We start from the raw sequence: 27,220 nt of genomic DNA on the forward strand, positions 1-27,220 counted from the left end.
CTGCAAATGCATCCAACAAGCTTGTAGACTCAAGCTTGATGTAGTTTATTTAACCTTTATTTAACCAGAAAGGGCTCATTGAGATTAAAATCTATTTTTCAAGATAGGCAGCACCAAGTCATTACAAAAACATTACAGACAGACATGAAAAACTACAAGTAATCTAGTAAATACCATTAAATTCACAAGAGTATAAAACAGCAAATTAAAAACATTGACAGGTCAGGGAATCAGCCTCAAAATCCTTCATCAGTGATTTAAAAACACCAATCAGGACAAGTTCTTCCAGTTTAAAAGTATTTGGTAAGGTGTTCCAAGACGATGGAGCAGAGTACATAAAGTAGTCATTGCGTGCTAGGGATATGGGACCAAACCAACTTCATACTACATTAATACATATAAATGAATTTGTCCAAATACTTTTAGCCCCCTTATTTTACGGAGCAGTGTACAAAAGGTGCTGTAATTTCCAAAAATGTTTATTTAGCAGACATGCTTATCCGGAGCGATTTACAGGAGCAATTAGGGTTAAGTGCCTTGCTCAAAGGCATGTCGACAGATGTCACCTAGTCGGTTTGGGTATTCGAACATTTCAGTTACTGGCCCAATGCTCTTAACCTCTAGGCTACCTGCCACCAGATATGGATGAAAATACCCTCAAATTAAAGATGACACTTTAACCTCATAGTCACTGTATAATTTAAATCCAAAGTGCTGCAATACCTCAATCAAAATGGATCAGTTCCCATTGCTTTCCTTAGATGATTGACAAGGCCATTGACACAAGGCCCCCCGATTTAGGGTTAGTTTTATTTTCTACCTCGTAAAAGGATGCTATATGAATACGGGTACAGGGCTATTCAATTCCAGCCTTTTCCCTGACAGTTAATAATTGATTGACCAGTTCCCCCACCTGGTAGCCCAGTAAATCTGTCTGCAGATAAGTCATAATAATAATTATAGCCAAGTACTTTTCATAGCCCGAACACAGCTTATTATGGTTCCGTTGGAACCCTGAGGTCTCCTCACACCATCACAATATGCACATTGACTACAAATACTCTCGGACTTTGCTAATAAATCCTTCAACCCTTTATTATGCCTTGAAACAAACGTGTCCCCATAGTCAAAAGTGAGTTAAGAGAAGAATTCGACTCCAGGAGACAATGCAGAAGTTAATATAGTACATTTTAGTGGTAATTTAGCACAAATGACCATTACTGCCCTCAGTGACGTTGAGTCACTGAAAATGATTAATTTTTACATTTGTCATTTAGCAGATGCTCTTATCCAGAGCGACTAACATGAAGTAGTGAGTGCATACATTTCTTAATAGAAAGTAATTGTTTAAATATACATTTATTTTGAAATTATACTGTGGTGTAAGACTTGACATGCTTTGAAACCCCAAAACCAACTGAATTTAATGAATATCACTCAGTGGAAAGACAAGAGACCTCTGTGCACCATTGATGAAATACAAAGACCCGAACGCAGAGGTATACAGTACTAAAGCAACCTTTATTTGGAGAAACGGCAGACAAAACAGCTAATGTATCATTTTCCACCCATTCCTTCCTTCTCTTTTACTCATGTTCTCTCCAGACTTCAACCATTCCTACTTTAGTGGATCCCTGTCAAATCCACAAGTCATCTCTCCCCGTCCTTGCACTGAAATGATCTGGCCACCCCCATCCTCCCTCTCTTCCATAACTTATGCCTTTCTGACCAGTCCCTTTGCTCGTCATCTTCGTTATGGTTGACAGGCCATTTTGTTTATTCAAGCACCTGTGAAGAATTGAGGTGGCCCGTCTGGGATCAGATTTTAAAAAACAAAAAAACTGTCAACTCATTTGAAGTCTGAAGGACAGTCATGCAAACACCTTTTTATTTATAAGTATTTACAGAGCCCTAGCCACCCCTCCCCCAGTTCCCTCCCTCCACCCCACCGTAACGGCCGGGTTCTGGGTAGGAGGGGCTAGTGGATCCTTGTCAGCTCCTCCACAATCTTTATGACCTCGTCCACGGTGGCCTCGCGCTTCATGCCGCTGCCGTCGTCAATCTGAAACGCAGAAGGGGGTGTTATGTCAGCTCACTGTTCCAGCAGTTTGGATTGGCCCGCACAGCTGTGGTACCTTTATTAAGTGTCACTGCAGTCCAAAAAGTGTGAGCAAGCTAGTGTGTGAGAGCGAGTGAATGAGTGTGTGTAGCGGTGTGAGAGCGTGTATGTGTGTGCTTCAGAGAGCGTGCATGTGTGTTGGTACCTGTAGCGTGCTGACCACCTCCTGCATCTTGGCACGGCCCAGGTCCAGGAAGCTCTCGATGAGGTCCCCGTCGATGAAGCCCGTGGCCTGCTCAGTCTTACGCTCTGTATGGAAGGACCTCCAGGTGCCACCAAGTCAAGGAAGACAAACACACACCTACACACATACCCCTACAGCAAAGTCACTCCTCTTACAGGGGACTCTGTCCTTTTGAGGACTGGAAGCTGCATTTACTCATAGAATTTTCACTAAAATATGAGCACATGCACTGCTATCGAGATCAGATGAGTTCAGGGTGGAATGGCCACAAGCTTATTTTTTTTACCCCATTTTCTCTCCAAATTACAATCTTTGGCTCATCGCTGCAACTCCCAAATGGGCTCGGGAGAGATGAATGTTGAGTCATGCGTCCTCCAAAACATGACCTGCCTGGCTATCACACTGCTCGCTTAAACCGTAAGTCAGCTGCACCAATGGGTCGGAGGAAACGCTGTTCGACGGATGACCGAAGTCTGCTTGCATGTGCCGGCCCTGCCACAAGGAGTCACTACAGCGCGACGAGTCATGGAAAGCCCCCCTGCCAATCCCCCCTACCGCGGACATCTCTGAGCCAATGGCTCCCGGTCAAGGCCGGCTGTGACACAGCCTGGGATCGAACCTTTTGACCACTGCGCCACTCAGGACTGCCTGGTATTGTGACGCAATAATTTCCATGGTAATGTAGATTCAATTTATGTTAACCGATGTGGTTCATGCAATTGGAATGTATTTTTTCTAATGTCAGTTGAATCAGCAAATCACAGCACATATTGATGGGTAGACTTCCTGCTTTGCGCCTCGCAATGGACCCAAATCCACCCATTATGCCATCATTGACTTGTATTGGGACACCCGTTCTAGTCATTCTATTTTTATGGCAGCACATGCAGTCAGGAGTGGAGGAGGTTATTACAGTGACCGCGGTCATTTGGCTGGCCAATTACCGTTATGCAAAATTCCATGACAGTCACAAGCGTATTGATTCTTCCCTGTGACTCCCCCTGTAATCAACCACCGTCCCATCTTATATGGGTGACAGGCAGACAGGCACTACGTGTCAACTTCAGGTCGTCGCTTCATTCACACGACATGGTAAAACACAGCGTCGTTCATTCATATACGGGCTAGGCATGTTATGACAACCATTACCCTTCTGACAGCCACGTCAAGGTAGTACCAAGTTTTGCCACCCGTGACAGTGATGCTCACCAGTTCTGAAAAGGCACTTTCAATGTGATACACAAGGGGCAGGTTTGTGTCCGCGTGAACCCCCCCCCCCCCTCCACCCCACACCAAAAGGAAAGGATATAAGCTGTGCTCGATCTTGCCCACGCTCTTGATGACCTTGTTGAGTCGGTTCTGCAGGTCCAGCAGCAGGCTATACCAGCCCTCGGACAGAGAGGTCACAAGACCTAGAGACATAAGACAGATGGCATGTCATTTATGGGAGAAAAGAAAAAGGAGAACCGAAATGGATGAGTTATGCAGAGCAGTATGCTCGCCACTCATACCTAGTGAAGGAGAAAAGATGAAAGCTGAGAGGGAATTTGAGTGTGGGTTGTCTGAGGGAAGGTGAAACAATTCTCTCTCCAATTTGTGCCTGCCGAACATGATGTCCACGAACACAAATGTGTTGTGCAGCTTTTTGCAAGGGGACTAATACATTTTCACTACTTTAAAAAGAGCCTGTATATATTTTTGCTTCATTGCTCATTAGCAGTCAAGCCGGGAATTACCAGAGGTGCTTACTCAGAGAAAGGGTTCTCTTACCAGGAAAAGCTTTCAGCAGAATTGTGAAGATGCCTCAGTGAAATAATAGTAATGGCAGAACTCACTGAACATTCAAAGCATCATTCCCCTTTCTTTATTAACACGGCTACGAAAGAAATGGAGAAAGGAAGGTGACTTTAATTTTGGACGGTCACTTGGAAATGACTTTCATCCCCTCTCCACTGCTCCCCACCTCTCACCTCTCATATGTAGTTGAGGCAAATCTGTAGAGCAGACCGCTACACTAACAGTACATAGCCTAAAAAAAAAAGACACGAGGGCATTCGGGACCTTGAAACCGGCATCAGTACTAGTTCAGTAGGCACCAGAAAAACAACATTTTGAAACCCAAGTGCTGCTACAGAAACAAGAACACAGCTCTCTCTCTTGCGGTCATAAAATCTTTTGTACTACTGCATGCTCTACGACCCTGGCGTGTATTCATTACCGCAAACAAACCATAGAAAAACATTTTGCAACAGGAAAAAAAATAAGCGTTTCTTATTTTGACTAATTCAGGTTAGGCCCTCCCGGTTTCGTCTCATTTGGTTTCTAGTGAATACACCCCTGGCGTGTGGCAGTGGGGGCCATTACCGATCATGCCGTTGACGGTGCCAAAGAGGACAGAGCCCTGCGTGGGGGTGGAGCTCTCGCCCAGGTTCTGCAGCACCAGTGACCCATGGGAGAAGACGTTGACAAACTCCCCCAGGTGGAACACGCCCACCTCCTGTAGGTGTTGTCGCTCCTCGTCTGTAGTGGCCGCGCTGCCAAGGGAGAGAGGAAGGGAGAGAGCTCAACTTCTATTTTTGGTCCAAATTATTTAATGCTTTGGCAATGTGTACCCATTTATTTAGTTCTAAAAAAGGCTACATTTCAGAGATGGCACAAAAAGTTTATTTTTGATTCTAATCATTGTACCTATTTATTTATACATTTCTGCTTTGGAAATGTGTGCCCATTTATTATAATTGAGAGAAAGTGGCAGGGATAAAGCGAACGACACAGAGGCAGGCAGAAAAAGATAACTGGGAAAAGCAATAGATGTAGATGACAGGTAATGAGTAAGAAAAAACAAGCGCGTGAGGGAAGAGTTAGTGAGAAATAAGAAAGGTACAGTGATAGAATGCAAATTTGATGACTGAAGACAAAAGAGCACAGGAGGAAGGACGAGAAGAGAGAAACGGTGGCATCAACAAACATCAGAGAGAAGGATAAAGGTCAACGGGAATTCAGTGATCATGGATGATTAAGTCGCCGGCTTATGGAGGACGGCGGTCAGAGTGCGAGGACATGTCTAGGCCGGGCTTCATCTCATTTAGTCCTTCAGCGATTCTATGCATACTATTTATTTGCCTCCTTCCAAGGTGAGAGGATTCTATAGAGAGGTCAGATTCCACCTCACCTGTCTTTTTGACAAACAAAGAGGTTGAAGGCATTCTCCGCCCCCAGGAAGTTGTCATCGTCCAGGATCTCCACAGCACTCATCCAGTTGGGATTGAAGTCACGGGCGATCTGAGAAGAGTGACAGGGGAAAAGCAGGCGTATCACCAGTGGCTCAAATCCATTCAATAAACTTTATTAAGCCAAGAGGTGCAATTATTGATAAACAATGGTTCCAACTCATTACTCAAGTTTTTATTAATTGGAAGTTTGGTGTTGAATTCTCCTCGATATAGCCCATGAGAAATGAGTGCGACAAAATAAAAGCATTCAAATCTACATTTTGGAGAATGCTGTATTCTAAGGGGGAACAACCCATGATGAAAAAACCTGTATATGAGCAAAACCAAAACAAATCGTAATTTAGACCTTATAAAGTCTGTACCCAGTCTGCGTTCCAATTCTACACCCTCCTCCTTGAAGTGTGGCACTGAGCACATCCCCCATCGTCTTAGGGGAAAAGGGTGGAGAATTGGAACACTGGCAGGGCCTCTCTTAGTATCATTTCTTACCTCCTCAAAGTTGCCCTCCATGGGTTTATAGGCCAGCAGCAGTACAGACCTCATCAGGTCTCCCACCAGGATGAAGTCTCCTTTGGTCTTTAGGTAGAGTGCCATGATGTTGTTGTAGTGGTTACACTCTGTCCTCAGCTCCTTCTCGGCGGTCCACTCGTACAGACGCACCTGGGGCGGGCGCACATTGATGATGCGTTGATATTGACATACACAATTGTTGAGGAGCTTTGGAGTAACAAGGACTCGAAAGCACCCAGGTTGTTTTTTTTGTAGGAGACATGTTTATCACGCAATTACAAGAAATACTCCCGTCAATGTTCCTTCCGATTCCAACGTTCCATTTGAAAGAACACTACTGGATAAAGTTAAAATCAACTAAATTCTCTGTAGTTCAAGTTTATCCCTAACACTCATTCCGTATGGTTGCAAGTCCGAGAACTACAGTTTCACTGTGGCAGTCATTATGGCCAGTACGGTCCATTGTAGAGGAAGCACTGAATTTGACAAGGCAGCAACAAGGCAAAGGTTTTCTTTTTTTTTAAACAAATTTTAAAGTCAGGATTGAGAAATAAAACTTAGCCTGCGGAATGTCTCCTTACATTTTTTTTTCTTTTTTATGCCAAGTACCATGGGGCGAAAGTACCCGACTCTCTTAAATCAAATATTCCCTTAGTGATGCATTAACGGCAACGGAGAGACAAAAGTGAAAGTTTTAATTTAAGTGGATGTAAAAATGTCCCTCCTTGTGAGTATCTACCACTATAGCTTGTAAAAATAGGAGCTGGCTTTAAAAAAATTAAAATAAAAAATCTACTTTTTAAACCAAAAGTACTCACTGTGCTGTTGATGCTGGCCAGTAGTTTGCCATTGAACTCCACCATGGAGTAGACGGCTCCCTTCACCTCCTTCTCTGCAACCGTCTGCAGCTTACCTACGCAGAAGAAGAGAAATAACACCGTCTGGGTCAGGGCTGGTGTTACAGTAGCCTGAAATCCAAACTGATATGTTTAATTTAACCGTTTGTTTCACTGTGAAAGAATGGTGAAACCCAGCTTAAATGGTTTGGATTCCAGGCAGTACTTTTAAACAAATGGTGAATTGCAGCACACCAGTTTGGTTTTCAGGCTAGTGTTACAGCTCCCTGATACATATTCACAGCATCTGTTCACTCGGGAGTCATTCATCTTCACGACTGAGATGATTATCGATAGGAAGGTGCTATCAGGCACTGTCAAGGGAGGAAGAGGCATGGAAAGGTGAGCGAGAAAGAGAGATACAAAGATGAGGGGAAGAAAGAGACGGTAGAAGAAAGTGTGAGAAAGAGTGCGAGCAAAAAAACAGGAGGATATGAAAGAGGGGGGTGAAAAAAAACCAGGAGAAGAATGAAGGGAAAGAGTGAGCGAGAACAATGAGAATGGAAGAATGAAAACGTTTGTCCTAACCGTCAGTGTAGTGGAAGACGATGATGCGGCCTTGCTTGGGCTCCGCCTCCTCTGGGTAGACCATCGCTGTGCCAACGATAAAGTAGACCGCGGGGTCCCTGCCCAGGCGGCAGGACACCATGCTGAGGGCGTACTCACTCTGGAGGAACTGGTGGGCGTGGAGCACTGTGAGGATGAACACACGTGAAAAATCACGGCATTGAAGACAAATCACCACATAAAGGTACGATTTTTGTGTACTCCTCAAGAGTACAACCATCAGCTTACCAATCACCAGTAACAGATCACATTAATTCACTTCAAATTGACAAATATTCTCCTTAATCAAGACGGTTTTAAGGGGGAACTTACCTTCGAAGGTGTGTTGGTCGACCACCAGGAGGCTGTGCACCTCCACCTCCTCCCCGAAGGAGGTCTCGTGTGGGGAGGTGCTGCTGGGGAACAGCTTACTGGAGCTCACACTGCTAGACAGAGCCTGGGGAGAGGTAGGGAGAGGGGGAGATATGGAAACCCAGACTATGAACCACCACAAGGCTAGGGGAAAAGTGTTCTTGGAAATTAATATTTTTCTCCTTTCTTATCTTTAGTCATTATGTGCATTAAACCTAGACTAAACTAAGCCATCTGGACACCTTGTCAGCAAAGCGATGTGCATCACTAGCATTCAAGCCACCCCCCCCCCCCCCCCAGAAAACATAATTGCACTAAATGTGCTAAATAAAATACAGTAACTCTAGATGCTGATGCTTTAGCTCATATAGAGCGAAGGTTACAGATATTTCCTGACAAAACACGCAGTTGCACTTAAGTCACGATGCATCATGAAAACCGTTGAATACGGGAAACAAGGCTCGGGGCCCCATATTCAAAAGGTCTTGATCAGCACTCCTATTCTGAGAATACTTATGAATACGGGCACAGAATAGGAGATCCTGGCAGTGGTACAGTGAAATACCAGATGGTGTGCAGCTACCTGAGTGCTCGCGCTGGGGCGCACCGCTGCAGTGGTCCCACTGGCGTCCTGCATCTCCACGCGGCTGGACAGCACCCCGAAACACTGAGACACTTCCTGGTAACAGATTCTCCTGAGAGAGGGAGGGAGCGAGAAGGGAGAATAAAGTGGAGAGATTGAAGGGGGGAGTGAGAGAGTGAGAAAGAGGAAAGAGTAAAAATAAACAAATAAATGGAAATAAATAAATGTGTCGCTCTTGATTTTACCGGAGGGTAAATCCATTGGATAGATATACTTCTACTCTGTTGAACTATTTCTACTGGTGTTCCCTCTTACCTGGGAGACTCGTAGAGGGGAACCGTGCGAATGTGGAGCTTCTGGATCTCGTCGATGGTCCCGATGGTGAGAGTGCTGTTGTTGGCCAGAGCCAGACTGTCAAAGACACAGAAACACAGGTTACAACCACACCCCAACAACAGATAAGTTGCATATTATTTCGAGCTTTGTAATCATTCATGTCCTTTCTTCAGAGTCCTTGAATGAGGAAAAATAACCACAACGGACTTCTTAGTCTCCTCTTGCACTGGTCTGAAAAAACAGGACAGGTGACGGGGGGGGGGGTTCCGTTTAAACCTGTTCAAATCGTCTCACATCAGTCCAAATGGAGAAGACGTGCTAAGGATGCCACTTTGGACTATTGAGACGCGCGTGACTGACTAACCTGTCGGGGTAGCCCTCGGAGTTGAGCGGACACATGTAGTTGACCTCCTTGAGGTTGACATTGGAGAAGACCAGCTTGTGGTTGGAGGAGTAGATGACGGTGGGCCGGTCGGAGCAGGCAAACACGTTGGAGGTGGACAGGGAGCGGAAGGTCCTCAGCACCGTGGGCTGGGTGCCCAAAGTCACCTTCTTACGCTCGCTCAGCACTCCTGTTGGCAACACAACAGGGTCAATGCCAACAGTTTAACAATAAGTTTGCCAACCTGCCAGGATTAAGCGCCCCTTCAATTCATTCTATTCAGGAGATACGCGGCAATTCCAATCCAAAACCTTTTCCATTTTCAATATACACTGTGTCAATATCATTAGGTACACCTGCTCTTACCATGACATACACTGACCAGATGAATCACCTGTTAAATCAGCGTACATGAAGGGGATTGTGTATTTGTGCCATTCAAATGGTGAATGGGGCCGACAAAATATTTCAGTGCCTTTGAATGGGGTATGGCAGTAGGTGCCAGGCACACCGGCTTGAGTGTGTCAAGAACAGAAACACTGCAGAGTTTTTCACACTCAACAGTTTCCTGTGTGTATCAAGAATGGACATCCAGCCAACTTGACAACTGTGGGAAGCATTGGAGTCAACCTGGGCGAGCATCCCTATGGAACGCTTTCTACACCTTGTAGTCCCAACCAATTCAGGCTGTTCTGAGGGCATAAGGGGCTGCAACTCAATATGGAATGTTTATTCAAATGTGACTCAATCAAAAGGCAACAGCAGTATGTGTTGCTCCAGCAGCCTGACCTGTAGTCAGGTCCAGGCCGAAGTAGAAGAGCGCTCCGTCTCCCAGGGCACACAGCAGGTAGTAGCCGCCCTCGAACGTCGTCATCAGGATGGAGCGCGGGATAATTTCTACACACACACACACACAGACAGACAGAGACACACACAAACGCGTAAAATGTGTGAAAAGCTTTGGAATAGCAGCAGAACTCCACTGTCAAAACAACTATTATTCATCCCCCGAGGTGCAATTAAGAAAAGTATTGACAGCTAGGTCACATAACAGCTTCCACATGGTTGTGCAACATTGCAAATGGATCTAGGATGTGTGGAAGCAGCAAGAGTGCTTCTGTCCCTTAGGATTCCCTCCACTTTCATGGACAAGTTACACAGGCTTTGAATAGGAGGGGTTTATAAACACATCCAAAAATAATGATAACAGGAGGATGGACACAAAGAGAATGTCCAATACAGATTTTTTTTGCAGCTTCCAATCATATTTTTTAAAATAACAATGTTCGATTTTACAGAAGCTTTACTAAAAGAACACGTTGGGCTGCAGCCTCCAATTACAGTTTGTTCTGATACTCAACTAAAGACTAAACTAATATTTTCACTGACAGACTCCAAACAAAACACTTTGTCAGTGCTTATATACATTTTACCTGCTAAATAGTTGCATTTATAAAAATGTTGCCGATTAATTAGTCACCGTATACAAAACCTTGAACCGAGTACTCGTGCCCATCCCCAGCGGAAATGAGCTTTTTCTCAAAGTTACACAGACTTACCTGGCTACACAAAGGTTCAAATCAGTTTCTCCATCTATCCATCCCACCTGGACTATCCCTTTAGTACACTTGACTCTCCACCCCCTCTCACCTCCTCCGAGCATCTCCTTGTGCAGGGCGGTAAAGCAGGGCAGCTTGAGGACCCGTGCCGATATGTCCGTCCACAGGCCCACGGCGCAGAGGGGCGACTCTCCACCCTCCCCCAGGGGCGTGATGTCTAGGCAGGCCACCTCATGCTCCATTTCCACCGTGCTGAGGGGGGGGACAGACAGAACGGCATGAGATTGGATAAATGTTTTATTAAATTATATATAACTTTTTTTTTTTAAATACTAAAAACTATAGAACACATTTGATACATATGTATTGCGTTTTTACTCCTAATATGAACAACTTAACAGACGCACAAAAACAATGACTACACCTCAACTGCCCAGACTGGCATGCTCACACCCCCATCCCTAGTGTCTGCATTATCGTTTGCCACAGCGCCTTAAATTCTCCCAATTTGTTTTTCCTCGGTCGCCCATGCCATTTCAATAACAAATCATTGGATACTTCCATTGTGTTAATGATGACGGACTGATTGATTTACACGTGTTTAGTATAGGTATTTTTCAAGATGAGTGAAGAGAATCCTCCAACCCATTGGGTATGTCACTACACCCCAATATGGGAATTGGATTCATAAAGTGCATTTAAAAGGTACTCAAAGCACTTTATGCTGTGTAGCCAAGATTTACTTAATTGATATATGTTTTGCCCCAGTGCGTTGGTACAGCCCACTCTCAAAAAGGCACAGCTTTTGCTACAGCTGAGCATCAACAGTCACTTAAACAGTGTTTACTGAACCAGACCACATTAGTAGAGCGTTCCTTGAAGAGCAGTGTAAGACAAGCTCAGGCATGGTGATGGCCTGTAGAGCTAACTCCAACTGGGTTCAAAGTGGTGTGTGTATGTGTGCATTCGGAAAGTATTCAGACCCCTTCACTTTTCCCACATCATGCTACATTACAACCTTATTCTAAAATGGATCAAATGGTTTGTTTCCCCTCAACCAATCTACAAATAATACCCTATAATGACAAAGCAAAAACAGGTTTTTAGAAATGTTGGCAAATTTATCATTTAAAAAAAACTGAAATATCACATTTACATAAGTATTCAGACCCTTTACGCAGTACTTTGTTGAAGCACCTTTGGCAGGGATTACAGTCTCGAGTCTTCTTGGGTATGACACCACAAGCTTGGCACACGTGTATTTGGGGAGTTTCTCCCATTCTTCTCAGCACATCCTCTCAAGCCCTGTCAAGTTGGGTGGGGAGCGTCGCTGCACAGCTATTTTCAGGCCTCTCCAGAGATGTTCGATCTGGTTCAAGTCTAGGCTCTGGCAAGGCCACTCAAGGACATTGAGACTTGTCCTGAAGCCACTCCTGTGTTGTCTTGGCTGTGCGCTTAGGATCGTTGTCCTGTTGGAAGGTGAACATTCGCCCCAGCCTAAGGTCCTGAGCACTCTGGAGCCAGTTTTAATCAAGGATCTTTCCCTCGATCCTGACTAGCCTCCCAGTCCCTGCCGCTGAAAAAAATACCCACAGCATATGCTGCCATGTGTGAATGTTCCTGAGTGGCCAAGTTAGTTGACTTAAATTCACTTAATTTATGGCAAGACCTGAACATTTTTGTCTAACAACCAATCTGACAGAGGTTGAATAATTTAGAAAATATTAAAACGGGTAGATGTTTCTCAATCCAGGTATGCAAAGCTCTTAGAGACTTACCCAGACAAACTCACAGCTATAATCATTGCCAAAAGGTGCTTCTACAAACTATCGACTCAGAGGTGTAAATTACTTTTACTTACTTATAGTTCATTTTCAATAAATTATACAAAAAATGTTTTTACTGTCATTATGGGGTATTGTGTGTCAATTTACACACAATATCCCATAAATTGTATCCATTTTAAATTCCGGCTGTAACAACAAAATGTGGAATAAGTCAAGTGGTATGAATACTTTCTGAAGGAACTGTGTTTGTCATTTCTTCTGTTGATTTAACTTGTATTCATACTTAAAGCTACAATTCAATTCAAGTCTCAGGTGGTGTTCAACAACACTGTAAATAAAGTTGAACTGGATTTGAGTTGCGTGTACCTGATCTGTTTGAGTTCCCCAGAGAGGATCTGGAGATAGTAGAGGGCGCGGCCCACGGCCAGCACCACCTGGGAGGAGTTACATGCGGCCACGCTGATGTTCCGGCCCAGCGGCTCCTTCCACTCAGACACCAGGGCCTTGCTGTCCTGCATTACCAGACGCACACCGCCCGACGTGATCTGAATCACACACACACACACACAGTGCATAAATATATTGGCACCGTCGCATGATTCACTGTTTGAACACTTTGTGTTCACATTTGTATTTGTTTGATTCACAACTGCACATAAAAATACATTTAGTTTAAGGCAAGTGATTCTTCTTCATGTGCAATTTACCTCACCTGTTGTAAGTGCCAGGTGCCCACTGGATAAAAACAACCATTAAACATCAGTTTTGCAGAGGAAAATATATTCTCCATTGAAAAAGTGCAAGCGTGTGTGTGCATGTGTATGGCACAGGTGTGTGTGTCTGCGTGGCAGACGCACATGATGGCGCAGTGACTGTCTGAGGATGGATAGAAGCAGTCTACAGTCTTCAGAACGGGATAACAATTGCTTTATTTGCCTCAAAATAGAACAATACAAATTATTTTTTGTCACCTCTCTCATAAAGCTGTGATTGAAAGTCTACAGCCTCAGCTATTCTCATTCTTGAAAGCCACTAACTTTAGGACAACACCTTCGTAGGCTTGAATATTTGGGAAATAAGCTCCTGTTCATCACTAACCATATCTTAAAGCTATTACGATAGGCCCAGTAGGAGGATAGGTTATTGGCCATTTGGTTTTCAACCTCGCATGGAGGGATTTTTACAGCCAGCATGGATCCCCAAATCCAGATGTGCAAAGCTGATAGACATACCCCAGATGAATTAAAGCTTTAAATTGCCGCCAAAGGTGCTTCTATGAAGTAATGACTCAGGAGGGTGAATACTTACAGAAATATCTAATTTACATATTGAATTTTCAATAAATTTGCCCCAAAAATGTAAGATATGTTTTCACTGTGATTATGGGGTATTGTCTGTAGCTGGTTGAGAAAAACAATCCATTTTGAATTCAGGCTCTAACAACAAAATGTGGAATAAGTATAAATATTTTCTGAAGGCACTGTATATGTATTGCGATTCAAGACTGATTTTATTGCGATTTGATGTTCCAAACATATTGGTCATCATATGTCTGCCGCAGAGGGATAAGAGAGCCATGAGAAACATTTTAAATCAGTCATGGAAATAAATTAGTTTTGGTGCAGGTACAGCCAATTAGCGCAAAAATATTGCAAGTCAAAACTATACCACATAACGTGAAAAATAATATGCCAATATGCAACTATAGATTTTTTTCCCTCATCACTAGTGTGTGTGCGCGTTTGTGTATACCTGGATGAGCTGCTGGTGGGCAACGTTGCCACAGTAGAAGGTCTGCAGGTTGTCCACAAAGCCAGGCAACTCAGTCTCCTCCACCTCCTCCCCGCTTAGCATCAGCACCCTGAGGAAACACGGAACGACTTATATACTTAAAAATATAAACGCCACATGTAAAAAGTGTTGGTACCATGTTTCATGAGGTGAAATAAAAGATCCCCGAAATGTTTAATATGCACAAGCTTATTTCGCCCAAATGTGCACAAATTTGGAGCGTTCACCAGAGCTACTGCCAGATAATTTTATGTTAATTTCTCCACCACAAGCCGCCTCCTTAATTTTAGCGAAGGTCCAACAGGCCTCACAACTGCAGACTACGTGTAACGACGCCAGCCCAGGACCTGCACATCAGGCTTCTTCACCTGCGGGATAGTCTGAGAGGAGCAACCCTGACAGCTGATGAAACTGTGGGTTTGTGCAACCGAACAATTTCTGCACAAACTGTCAGAAACCGTCTTAGGGAAGCTGATCTGCGTGTTTGTCGTCCTCACCAGGGTCTTGACCTGACTGCAGTTGGGTGTCGTAACAGACTTCAGTGGGCAATGCTCACCTTCGATGGCCACTGGCTTGCTGGAGACGTGAGCTCTTCACAGATTAATCCTGGTTTCAACTGTACCGGGCAGATGGCAGACAGCGTGTTTGGCAACGTGTTGGAAAGCGGTTTGCCGATGTCAACTTTATGAACAGAGTGCCCCATGGTGGCGGTGGGGTTATGATATGGACATGCATAAACTACAGACAAGGAACACAATTACATTTTATCGATGGCAATTTGAATGCACAGAGATACCTTGACAAGATCCTGAGGCCCATTGTCATGCCATTCCAGGGCTTGACATTAACTTTTTTTTTGTCACTTGTCCTTTGGACAAGTAGGACATATTTTTTACTTGTTGAAAAGCTGAAGTCACTTACACAAACAACAACAACAAAAAGGCCCAGAATACCATCGGTCAAAAGGGTGACTGAAAATAAGTGAAGTACATTGGAGGGATCTGAAATAACTTTCTGCGCTTGCCCATAGACAATGTTGTCCTTCCCTAGCAGCCATCCAAAATAACGTACAAAATAAAGTACAACAAAAGTACAACAAAAGTGACTGCTACGCATTTGGCTGGAGGAGGGACGGGAGAAATCATGACATTGATCGTTATACAACGATCAAAAAAAATAAAAGCTTATTCCACTCTGGGGGAGCTGTGGCACGAAAGAGACGTGTAATTAGCTTAGGCCGGTCTGTGCCCGAAGCTCACAGATGGCGCAAGTCAAAGTGCATCGCTGGCTGTGCGGTTTTGTGCCGAGTTGTAAATCATCACGAGCTGCAGAGCAACTCTGCTGTCCTCAACATGATAATTATAAACTTATTCCCATTTTTTCCCTTATCCTTCTCTCTTATTAGGCCTAAGCTACTATACATGTTGTAGTAGGCTGCACATTGCTAAAATAAGTTGGAAGAGGGCATCGGCCAACTAGCCATTTCTTTCATTAACATTCCTCAGCTGTAGCCTATGTTCTTTGAGTCCTCATTTTATTTCTCCATCTTGGTATTGTTTGTTCAATGTCACTTCTTGTGGCCTAAAATACATAATTCAAAATAAATCTGTGAATGAGAATAGCATAGACTCCAATTTTGATAATTATGTTGAGCCCTGCATTCAACCACCGCCATCACTTCATGTTTCAGCATGGTAATGTACGGCCCCCCATGCCGCAAGGATCTGTACACAATTCCAGGAAACTGAAAATGGCCTGCACACTTACCAGACATGTCACCCATTGAGCTTGTTCGGGATGATCTGAATTGGCGTGCATGGCAGCATGTTCCAGTTCCCACCAATATCCAGCAACTTTGCACAGCCATTGAAGAGGATAACGTTCCACAGGCCATTATCAACTGCCTGATCAACTCTATGCAAAGGAGATGTGTTGCACTGCATGAGGCAAATGGTGGTCACACCAGATACTGACTAATCTTCTGATCCACGTTGCTACTTTTTTTTTTAAGGCATCTGTGACCAACAGATGCATATCTGTATTCCCAGTCATGTGAAATCCAAGGCCTAAAATATTGATCTCAATTGACTCAATTTACATATGTACAGTTATCTTAGTAAATTCAAATTATTGTATTGTTTCCCCTTTTAGAACCACACAAAAAATATAAAATAACTTTAAAAATGGAATCATCTATGCCCATGTTTGCGTGTGGTGGTGACCAAGTGTTGAGTATGGGCCTCAACATCATGTTCTGACCGGACAGCACTGTAGTGGGCAGATCTTAGTGAATTAGTTTAAGTGTAATAGCAGGTGAGGAGAGCCAGCTGGTTGTTTATTCATGGTCCTAGTTTTCGCTGGATTTAGTGACCAACAGTTTTTTCATGCATTTGATCATTTCAACCTTTGTAAACTTGTCTCGTTACAAAGGGGGTGTAAAAATCTATCCATGTCAACAATGTCTGACTCTGAAATTAAATAAATATTGTTTTTTCTGTCTATTCTCCCTTTTGTTATAATATGTGTCAAATCAATAACTCGTCATATAAACAAGGTACTGTGTGAGGCATTAGGCAAGGCTTCACCAGACTGAACAGGGAGCGATTGTATTGTGGTCAAAACGTGCAGAACCTTTCTATAAGGCCACCACTGGCTCTCACCTTGTCTGGCCCACGAAAGACAGGACCAGCATATCGTCTGTCTCTCTCCCAGCCTCTGAGCGAAGGGGCCACAAACCTGGGAGGACAACAAAAAATATGGAGGAAAATAAACATCAAGTGTTCAACAGAACTAGAAAACAAGCAGCATTATTAGCTAGGTGGTGTTTCATTAGGACAAACGGAAAATGTTTCAAAGTGTTTTGCTACAGAAAACAAAACTGAGCTTCTGATTTGGACAACTATTGGATTAAGAGTCCAGGTAGTCCCTCACGGTTTTAGTCTGTTGTCTTCCATTTAGGTGCCTAGTGAACAGGACCCTGAACTAGAAAGGAGTCAACGCTGTAGCTTGATTGATCCATGCCCACAGTCCTGGTGGGCCAGGGCAGTTTCTCAAGGTTTTCGTTCTCTATCTGGGCCTTATTGATTGGCCAAGTAAACAATGTGCTTCTCATCAGCGTGTTCATGAGTATGTGGCCGATGCCTGGGACCATAATTGTTTTTTTTTAAACGACAATATTTTTTTTTAGAAAACAGCAATAATTAGACAGATGCAAACAATATAGAGAAAATCCCACTGAAGCCCCATTTCCATTGGCACTTTGAAGTCAACCCAGGTTGGGCTGGCCTTGGTGGGTTAGCTCAAATTGCATTTCCACTGCCTTCAGAAATGACGACATGTTGCTAGGCAGCCAATATGTGACTGCAGCTGGCATCGCTAATATTGCCAGCTAGCAAGATGAAGAATTTAATTCACCCTCACCATGTTGTAACTAACATTATCCCATACACCCGCCAGTGCCAGCCAGACTCAGAGCCAAGTATTTAGCTTGCTGAAGTTAGCTAGGTAGCTAAACAGGCTAGCCTCTTAGAATATAGATGTCTACCTAATTAGACACCCAAAAGTAACTGCTATTCATGTGTAATTACATGATTCTGACAAGCCAAAACATGATATATTTGGACAGATGACACCTGGGATAGTATGAGGAAATTATCAGAAGATACAAGCACACACAAAATACATGTTTCTGTTTGAAAGTAATATTTAATTGACAAGCTACAAGATAATTATTGATGTGTCCCTAAACCTCTCCAAAGTGGCATATATCTGTAAATTAGGTAATTCCAATGCTATTACATATTCGATTCCTAAAATTGGTATTTGTTCAGTATAATTTTTTTTTTTTTACCATATCAATCTCACTCAAACATTGTGCTGGTGTTATGGGGTATCCAGGGTACATTCAAGTGTCCTTTCAACTCCTCCAAAGTGTCTGAATGTGGTAATTGCACTGTTTTTGCACACCGGATGTGCCTGAAAGTTATTGTTCCCTATAAAAACGAAATGTCTATAACACCAATCTTTCTCAAACATTGTGGTGGTGTTGGGGGGGGGGACATACAGGGGATATCCAAAGTAGAGGTCGACCGATTAATCGGAATGCCCGATTAATTAGGGCCGTTTTCAAAACAATAGGAAATCGGTATTTTGGGGTGCCGATTTCCAATTATTTTTTACATTTTCATCTTTTATTTAACTCCCGAGCCCGTACGGGAGTTGTAGCTATGAGACAAGATAGTGGCTACTAAAGAAACAATTGGATACCACGAAATTGGGGAGAAAAAGGGGGTAAAAAAACAAAAAGATACAGCTGCAGCCTTTGCAGATAGGGGCTACTGTTCTCATACCAGACTGAATTGAATAAAAAAAATATAATATGGGGACGTTACACTTAAGAAGCTAGCTTAATTCCTACCTTGCTTGCATTGGCTATTAGCTAGCTAACCAAGCAAACCAGAGAGCATTCAATACGACCTGGTTAGCAAAAATTCCTGCTAGCTGATGTTAGCTAGTTAGTTTCAACTGATTTGCAAGCAAATGCTTTAGCTAGCTAGCATTCTATGGCTGAGTGTTCTTATAAAAGTTTTTGTAGTACAAAAATGTATGAAGGATCCAGGTATTGTGGTAACTCGTGTCATGTCTGACTACTGCAGTACTGCTTGTCCATGGGCAAACTAGCCCATACAAGCTAGCTAAATGTTGTGTCAGCATCCAGCAGTGATCAGCTTGGCGGTTGTAAAGTAATGGTGTCAACATCCTGGATTCTAATTGAGCCGGCACCAGTTGTGAAACTGGGCTGCGCTGGCCTGGGTTTCCCTCCACCCAGTGTATCAGAGGTAGAGAAACTACCATATATTGCGTATACTAATCCAACTCCTTCAGATCTGTCTAGGGGGATACGGGCTAGGGGTCGATTTGGGTATTGGTCCAGAGAAAGCAGCATCCTCCTTTTTTCCAAGGGCCCAGAAGCCCTCCTACTGACCTTTGATCCCTGGCAGGTCGATGCTGGCGTGTTCGTGGATCCCAATGCCATTCCGGATGATCCTGAGGGAGCCCTCCTTAAACGCTCCAGAACAGGTGACCAGCTGGCCCTGTCCCTGTCTCTCCAGGTCCACTACACACATGTCCACGATGGGCCCCAGGTTGGTGAAGGTCTCCATCACCGCCACGTACGACCCTGAGTCGTTACTGTCCACATTGAGCTGGAAAGGGGGGTGACAACTCTAGATAAACAACAAGTGGACTATTGATGTCCACCGCCCAGCACAGAAAAAATTGTGAGGCATGCTTATCCGTTCTTAAACTCTTCAATTTCAAAGCTGGTTTGTACCTTTCTTACTGAGTGATGGCAATCTTCCCCTTGGTTGCCTACAAGTGCTATAAAACTCTACCATGCTCAAAAAGCACCTTGTAAAACCAGTTTTCTGGGTTTTTTTTCTCATTTGTCTTTGTTAAAATCAACACTTTTCCAGTGTTACATTCATCGAGGTATTTTCTATGTGACCGGTCCAAACTTACCTTGACCAACTGGGAGTCGCCCAGTCTGGAACCAACAAACACCACACCGTTGTCTAGGTAGGTCAAGCACTCTGCAATGGACGTCTGCAAGGGAGGGGGGGAGGGTCGCACACAGACATTACTCTTCAGTAGTGTTGTAAAGGGATGTTTTGTTAATTAGTAAATAGTAGCCTACAGCAAAGTATGTTTAAATCATTTCTAACTTGTTAACAATTTCTGCTAGTTAGTTTTTGCTACCATGTGGGTTTTAGCCTGCTTGAGCCTGCTAACTGAGTGTTAATTCACCTCTATCTACACGTTTCATTTAAAACATTTCTTACAAAGGAGTTGTTTAATCTAACTGCTTAACTCAGCAAAAAAAGAAATGTCCTCTCACTGTCAACTGCGTTTACTTTCAGCAAACTTAACAGGCCTACAAGCCCTCAGTCCAGCCTCTCAGCCTATTGCGGACAGTCTGAGTACTGATGGAGGGATTGTGCGTTCCTGGTGTAACTCGGGCAGTTGTTGTTGCCATCCTGTACCGCAGGTGTGATGTTCGGATGTACCGATCCTGTGCAGCAGGTGTTGTTACACGTGGTCTGCCACTGCGAGGACGATCAGCTGTCCGTCCCTTCTCCCTGTCGCGCTGTCTTAGGCGTCTCACAGTACGGACATTGCAATTTATTTCCCTGGCCACATCTGCAGTCCTCATGCCTCATTGCAGCATGCCTAAGGCACGTTAACACAGATGAGCAGGGGCATCTTTCTTTTGGTGTTTTTCAAAGTCAGCAGGAAGGCCTCTTTAGTGTCCTAAGTTTTCATAACTGACCTTAATTGCCTACTGTCTGTTACTGTCTCAATGACTGTTCCACTGGTGCATGTCCATTAATTGTTTATGGTTCATTGAACAAGCATGGGAAACAGTGTTTAAACCCTTTACAATGAAGCTCTGAAGTTATTTGGATTTTTACGAATTATCTTCGAAAGACAGGGTCCTGAAAAGGGGTTGTTTCTTTTTTGCATGGAATTGTATTTGTTGCTTTTTTAAACTAATTTTCTTTCAAATCTTTACAGGAAAATGCCACGGGCACTATCTGATGTGTGGAGACATTTCACCACAGCTAGTGTAGAAGGAAAAGCTGTGTACATTTGCAAATACTGTGCCAAATCAAATGTGAAGAACGCAAAAAAATGCAGAATCATCTGGCCAAGTGCATAAAGTTCCCTCAGTGCTCACAACAAGCAACCTCTGACAAAAGTACTTCCATTTCTATTTAAGTTAAAAATGATGAACCTGACACCTTATTGATAGCAACAGCTCACGGTCCTCCTGGAATCAGAAGTTTTTTTTGATTCAATGGAGGAACATAGTCAGAGAAATGCTGATGAATGTCTTGCTCGAGCCGTGTACGCAACTGGTTCACCTTGGATGCTCACAGGAAATGTGTATTGGAAGAGATTTCTGAATGTTCTTTGCCCAGCATACACCCCTCCAACCAGACATGCTTTATCTACTAATTTTCTGGATGCAGAGTTCAACAGAGTTAAAGTGAAGGTCAAGCAAATCAGAGAAGGCAGACTGTATCACAGTCTGCCGATATGGACAGCCCCATCAAGAGGATGCTCCTGGATGATGTATTTTGGGAGAGAGTGGTAAGCAGCCTGAAACCTAGAGCAGTAGCCATTGCACGGATTGAGGGAGACAATGCCATCCTGTCTGATGTTCAGACTCTTCTTGCAGATGTAAGAGAAGGAATCTGTACTGCCCTGCCCACTGCACTGTTGCTCCAAGAAGAGGAAACTGCAGTTCTGAAATACATCAAAAAGCGTGAAGACTACTGTCTGAAGCCCATACATGCGTTGCTGGCAAGAACATCCTGTCTGGTGCAGAGATCAACAAGGCCTATGGTGTCATCACTACCACATCTCACCACCTTGGCCTGGATGAGGGCAAGGTTCTTGGCAGTCTGGCAAAGTACACTTCCAAGCAAGGGCTTTGGAATGAAGATGCAATATGGCAGTCGTGCCAACATATCTCATCAACCACCTGGTGGAAGGGACTTTGTAGATCTGAGGCTCTTTCCCATTGCCTGCATCCGCCTCTAAATCCCACCAACATCAGCCGCCTTAGAGCGCAACTGTCCTTGTTTGGGAACACACACACCAAAGCACGCAACATGCTGACCAATACAAGTATTAAAACATTGGTGGCCATCCGGGCAAATTTGAGGCTTTTTGAGCCTGACAACGAGCCATCCTGAGGCCTCAGAGTCTGATGTTCAAGAGGAGGACATTGAGGCGGTCCAGGGAGAAAACATGGAAGCCTGAGAGGAAGACAACCAAAGCTTTAGTTTTTAGACTATAATTTTACAGATGTATGTTGAAAACGTTTTTGGGAGATGCGATGGATCATTGGGGATCATCCCCTTTCTTTTGTTGTTCAATAAAATCATCCCATGTGAAAAGTCAACTAATTTAATTAAAAAGTTACATTCGTAACTAAATGGTTTTGTTAATATTGGAAGGATTTAATAATTTCTTATGATAAGGTAAAAGGTGTATGTTTCTGCCTCCATACGATATGGTAAATATATCCAAAGCAAAAACATCTACACTTAAATAGTATTAATATTCATTTGTATATATTTCCATTAATTCCCATATATATTCCCACAGAAAGTTACCACCTCTGAATATTCCCCATGTGTAACCCTACTCTTCAGCCCATCTCATATTATGAACTTACAAAAAGGGCCTGGTGTACACTCACATATTTTTTTACAATACACACTGAAGGATAATTCTGCCATTGAGACTCAGTTGTGTAATGTGAATATCAAAGAGGAAAGAAGCAGAGAAAAGGGAAAGAGTTCAAAAGGGACATCACTGAAAGCAAGATACGAAACGACTGAGCCAGATAAAAAAAAAAAGAGATCAGAGGGAGACAGAAAAAGCAAGAGAGACATCAGAGAGAGCAAGAGAGAAGGCTTTCTACGGAGAGAAGAACAAAAAAGACAGAAGTTGAGATGAAATGAGAGACCACACAAAAGAGAAAACAACCAGAAACAGAGAGAGGGAGACAGCAGGCCTACAACACATACCTCTCCGAGCAGCTCGACACGGAGGTCCTTGAGCACCACGGCCCCGTCCATCAGCTCCTCCTTCTCCAGCAGCAGCATAAACAGGCGGCCCTCCATGTCCCCCAGCAGGTAGCGCGAGCCGTTGGGGTCCACGCGGTTGTGACATACGATGGTGCTTTGCTGTTGGAGGCGGGACAGAGGTGGTGTATGAGGGGAGTGTCCCTCTGTTCTATGTAAAGTGCTTTGAGCATCTGGAGAAGTGCAGCACTATATCCAATTCATCATTGCTATCAAACTGCATGATGCTGGAAAAGAGTTGAAAGCCTCTGCATTGTGTTGATTTACGTTGATCTTACCTTGATGGTAGGAGGCGCAATGGCCAAGTATTTATCCCCGTTGTGGTAGGTGATGGATTCTTGTCCAATGATTATAGCGCCTCCAAATGGTTCTGGGACTGAAATAGACAAATACATAAACCACCACGTAAATCAACCAAGGGAATCACATTCAAATACACTATAAGAAGAAGTAGAAAAAGCAGAGGAGGACCCTTGGGCGCTGCAGTTCCAGTGGAAATTATCTTTAAACACTAATCTAAGAGTTTTGAACATCAGAAGGAAGTAAATCTCATTGGACCAGGGCCCAACGATCATTGTCTAACCCTGCCTGGATTCTCTCTCTCCTCACCTGGGATGACCATAGAAGCCTCAGCCTCCACGTTCTCCTGTTTCCACGGCCCCTTGTTGAACTCCTTCTCCCTCAGCGACACCTCATAGGTCTTCACATGCCGTCCCTGAGGGTCCTACAGCACACAAACACAGAAACAAATCAGACTGACACACTCGCAGATATTCACGCAACATTTCTGTTAACTAAAGCACACATCCCCCCTTTCACCGGACATGCACTACTGTCTCATATACACATCCTCTCTGACTCCCCAATATTCTTTCAAACAGCATCGTATTCCTAATCTTGCATTTTCTCAACTCCTCCCCAACCACCCCCTCAAAACACAACCACTCCAACATTGTACCCCTTTCATCCACCACTTCCTACCCGTCCCTCCCCCCACCCTATTTTACCTCCACCCCTCCCTACCTGATAGATGAAGCAGACTGTGGGCGCCTGACAGCCGTACAGGAAGTGGACGTCGATGACTTGCAGCTCCTCCAGGCGGATGTTGAAGGCCTTGAGTTCTCGGTTCTCCCGGTCCAACGGAATCACCTTGAATAGGCCGTCGTACAGCCGCAGGCCGATCATGCGGCACTCAGGGTCTACAATGCCAATGATGCCCGTCTCCGAGGGACGCCCGATGCGGTCCTATGCAAAAATAAATAAGTTGGTCAAGTAAGAGGAGTTTCACCGCATCCTATTGTTTCAGTCTGCAGAGTATTCCCGTTGTAGTTTCGCAGAACATATACCTTGATCTCCATCAACAGCTCAAAGACACTAGCTACGCTCATATTTATTTTTATCCTACCTGCACGTTGCCATGGGCACGGGTGATGATGTCAATGCTCTCCCCGTTCTGTTTGTACTCCAGGATGCAAGCGTTGTATTTGGCCGTGAGAATGAACAGCAGATCCTTGCTTTCGCCCTGCAGTCAAAACAGACAAAAAGTTCCTCTCCATTGAAGCCAGTAAAAACATATGTCTGACGTTCAATTTCGGCATTAGTTTACAACTTGTATGGCAGTTACAGAAAGAAACCTGGGTCTTCTTAAGAGGGGCACACCGTAGTGGAACCTTTTTGCAACATTAAACATAATTCTGTGTTCTTATTGGGATCACGAGTGGCACAGCGGTCTAAGACACTGCATCTCAGTGCTTGAGGCGTCACTACAGACACTATGGTTAAAATCCAGGCTGTATCACTACCGGCCGTGAATGGGAGTCCCATAGGGCGGCGCACAATTGGCCCAGCGTCATCTGGGTTTGACCGGTGTAGGCCGTCATTGTAAATAAGAATTTGTTCTTAACTGACTTGCCTAGTTAAATAAAAGTTAAATAAAATAAATGAATAAAAGTTCATGCAGTACCTCCTTGTTTCAAAAATTTTTCTCTCGACTGAATGTGACCCAGCTTTGAAATGACTAACATGCACACACAAACATACAGGTAGTAGTAGACTCACCTTTGGCCTGAAGAGCTCCATGACAGCAATCTTGCCGTACATGCCCACCTCTTTGACGGGCCGGAGCCCTTCCGCTGTGACCACATAGATCTCCAGGCGTGTGTTTTTGGCTATGAGCAGATTCAGGTCCTCTGCAGAAGTAAAGTGGCCTGGGGAAGAGAGGGTGGTCTAGTCAGTCGGACTAACTTTTTCTAAGAGCTAAATTAGTAGTTATTGGAGTGCCTTCCAGCTTTCTGTATGACTAGCAGATATACATTTTTTTATTTAACTAGGCAAGTCGGCTAGTGTGTGATCGGCTATGAAGAGCCAGCTGACACGTACTCCTGAGGTGCTGACTTGCTGCACCCTCGACAACTACTGTGATTATTATTATTATTATTTGACCATGCCGGTCATTTATGAACATTTGAACATCTTGGCCATGTTCTGTTATAATCTCCACCCGGCACAGCCAGAAGAGGACTGGCCACCCCTCATAGCCTGGTTCCTCTCTAGGTTTCTTCCTAGGTTTTGGCCTTTCTAGGGAGTTTTTCCTAGACACGTGCTTCTACACCTGCATTGCTTGCTGTTTGGGGTTTTAGGCTGGGTTTCTGTACAGCACTTTGAGATATCAGCTGATGTACGAAGGGCTATATAAATACATCTGATTTGATTTTGATTTGAAGTCTACGCAATAAATTGTCCCCCCCAATCTCCTTCCTGTATATTGAAAATGCAAATTTATTGAGTTCAAGTATTTGTTTTTCTATGTACTAGCAATACAACTGGCCTACTTTTCTAGCAAAGCAGATCATTTTTACTCAAAATATACACTAAGGTGACAACACTGCCTAGACAGTGTGATTTTAAAATTAACAATATGGGATTTGTTAGTCAGTGTCAGAATGCCTTAAATTAAGTGATTTTTAATCACACGTGATTTTAACCTAAAAAGTAATACATTGAATCGTTTGCCAGCTATCGCCAACATATTTGCAATCAAAGAAATGCAGGCAGTTAAAGGCTAAGTACATTACATTCGTAACTACGCAGGCTGTCCATGACTATAACGTTATACATTTGCCAATTTATTATTTAGGTGGACATATTAACTGGCACTGCAGTGGCCTGCCTGCTACCTGTGTAATTTTGCAACACTGAAGCTCCAAACCTGTCTGAGATTCTTGGCCAACTGATAAACAAGAAGGTAATAGTAATCCAAACAAATTGACATCGGACAGCTGAAGATAGCTAGCATTAGCTTCAAAACATCCTGGCTGCGCAGGAGCACACACTGGCTCGTGACATTTTGTGTTCACTTGATTGACAATCGATTGCTAGCTATATGATATCAGTCGAGTGAAACCACATGTCCAATGCAGTGCATGGTTAATAAAACAACTTTGAACAAAGCCTTTATCAATGGACTTGATCAACTTGCTGGCGAAACAATATCAAGGGGCCTGCAGGTGCCTGTAGCTTGGCTTCTCGCGCGGGAGCTTAGCGTGCTAGTGGATGAGGTCGATACGAAATGTTGGTGCGCGAGCTAACAAGAATAACATAATTACCGGTGATGCAGGCATTGACTGCCGTCGGTTTCTGCGCTGTTACCACGTAATTATAAGACATGGCGTTCAAAGACAGAATAAGAACACCAGCAAAATCGTATCAGTTCTTCACAAGTGTTGAAACCATGGATATAAATAATTTAAAAAAACAAGCGGAAGTGTATTGCTAAAAACACGAGATATATTTACTTTCACAGCGCCCCATGTGGCTCGGAATTCGATTTGTCGTTGTTGGTGCATGTATTTTTATAATATGGTGCATTGTCCATTTGCATTGGACAGAAGAGGAGAGTGTCATAAGTTATATTATTTGGCTTTACCCCTCTGTAATAGGACGTTTTTTCACATATACTGTGTGTTGCGATGCTTTGCTCATCAGTGTTTTAAATTGTCAACCTCCGCAGCAGAGAGCCAAGTGACTGATGAAGAGGACTAGAGATCTTTCAGAGCCATGGCATTGTTGCTCACGGTTGATCAAGCAAAATGCCCTTATAAGAAACACTTAATCTACTTACTGTATCAATCAAAATCGATAATGGTCAAAATGGCAGGTGTTCTTCGGCTTGTATTACTGTGTGTGTGTGCGCATATGCATGCGTTAGGTTAGCATTGGACTGACACCAGAGACGGTAGAGAAAGCGAGACACCTCCCTCCTTCAT

The 27,220-nt window shown here is 43.8% G+C and overlaps 1 protein-coding gene, 1 long non-coding RNA gene and 1 other non-coding gene across 3 annotated transcripts in view; all 3 read right to left on the bottom strand.

The window, feature by feature from the left end:
* Nucleotides 1-27,220, bottom strand: part of LOC149982932 (uncharacterized) — a 102,289-nt gene that overhangs the window by 42,731 nt on the left and 32,338 nt on the right. The window lies entirely within an intron of this gene.
* Nucleotides 1,504-26,755, bottom strand: LOC110526176 (DNA damage-binding protein 1). The gene is made up of 26 exons (XM_036980466.2): nt 26,561-26,755; nt 25,014-25,162; nt 24,361-24,477; nt 23,979-24,200; nt 23,565-23,679; nt 23,234-23,331; nt 22,899-23,057; nt 19,819-19,902; nt 19,283-19,502; nt 16,959-17,034; nt 14,260-14,368; nt 12,874-13,052; nt 10,812-10,972; nt 9,951-10,058; nt 9,144-9,351; nt 8,759-8,854; nt 8,444-8,555; nt 7,822-7,945; nt 7,471-7,635; nt 6,865-6,959; nt 6,026-6,196; nt 5,476-5,585; nt 4,668-4,837; nt 3,613-3,715; nt 2,265-2,388; nt 1,504-2,062 (listed from the first exon to the last, which is right to left on the bottom strand). Exons 1-26 carry the CDS (start codon nt 26,619-26,621, stop codon nt 1,979-1,981), a joined length of 3,420 nt encoding a protein of 1,139 aa, XP_036836361.2. The 5' UTR covers nt 26,622-26,755; the 3' UTR covers nt 1,504-1,978.
* On the bottom strand, nt 6,407-6,542 carry LOC118965118 (small nucleolar RNA SNORA5). Its single transcript, XR_005052449.2, has one exon. It is a non-coding gene; the product is annotated as a small nucleolar RNA SNORA5 (small nucleolar RNA).

The sequence above is a fragment of the Oncorhynchus mykiss genome, chromosome 6 (assembly GCF_057628025.1).
Source record: "Oncorhynchus mykiss isolate SJ-2025 chromosome 6, ASM5762802v1, whole genome shotgun sequence".
NCBI lineage: Eukaryota > Metazoa > Chordata > Actinopteri > Salmoniformes > Salmonidae > Oncorhynchus > Oncorhynchus mykiss.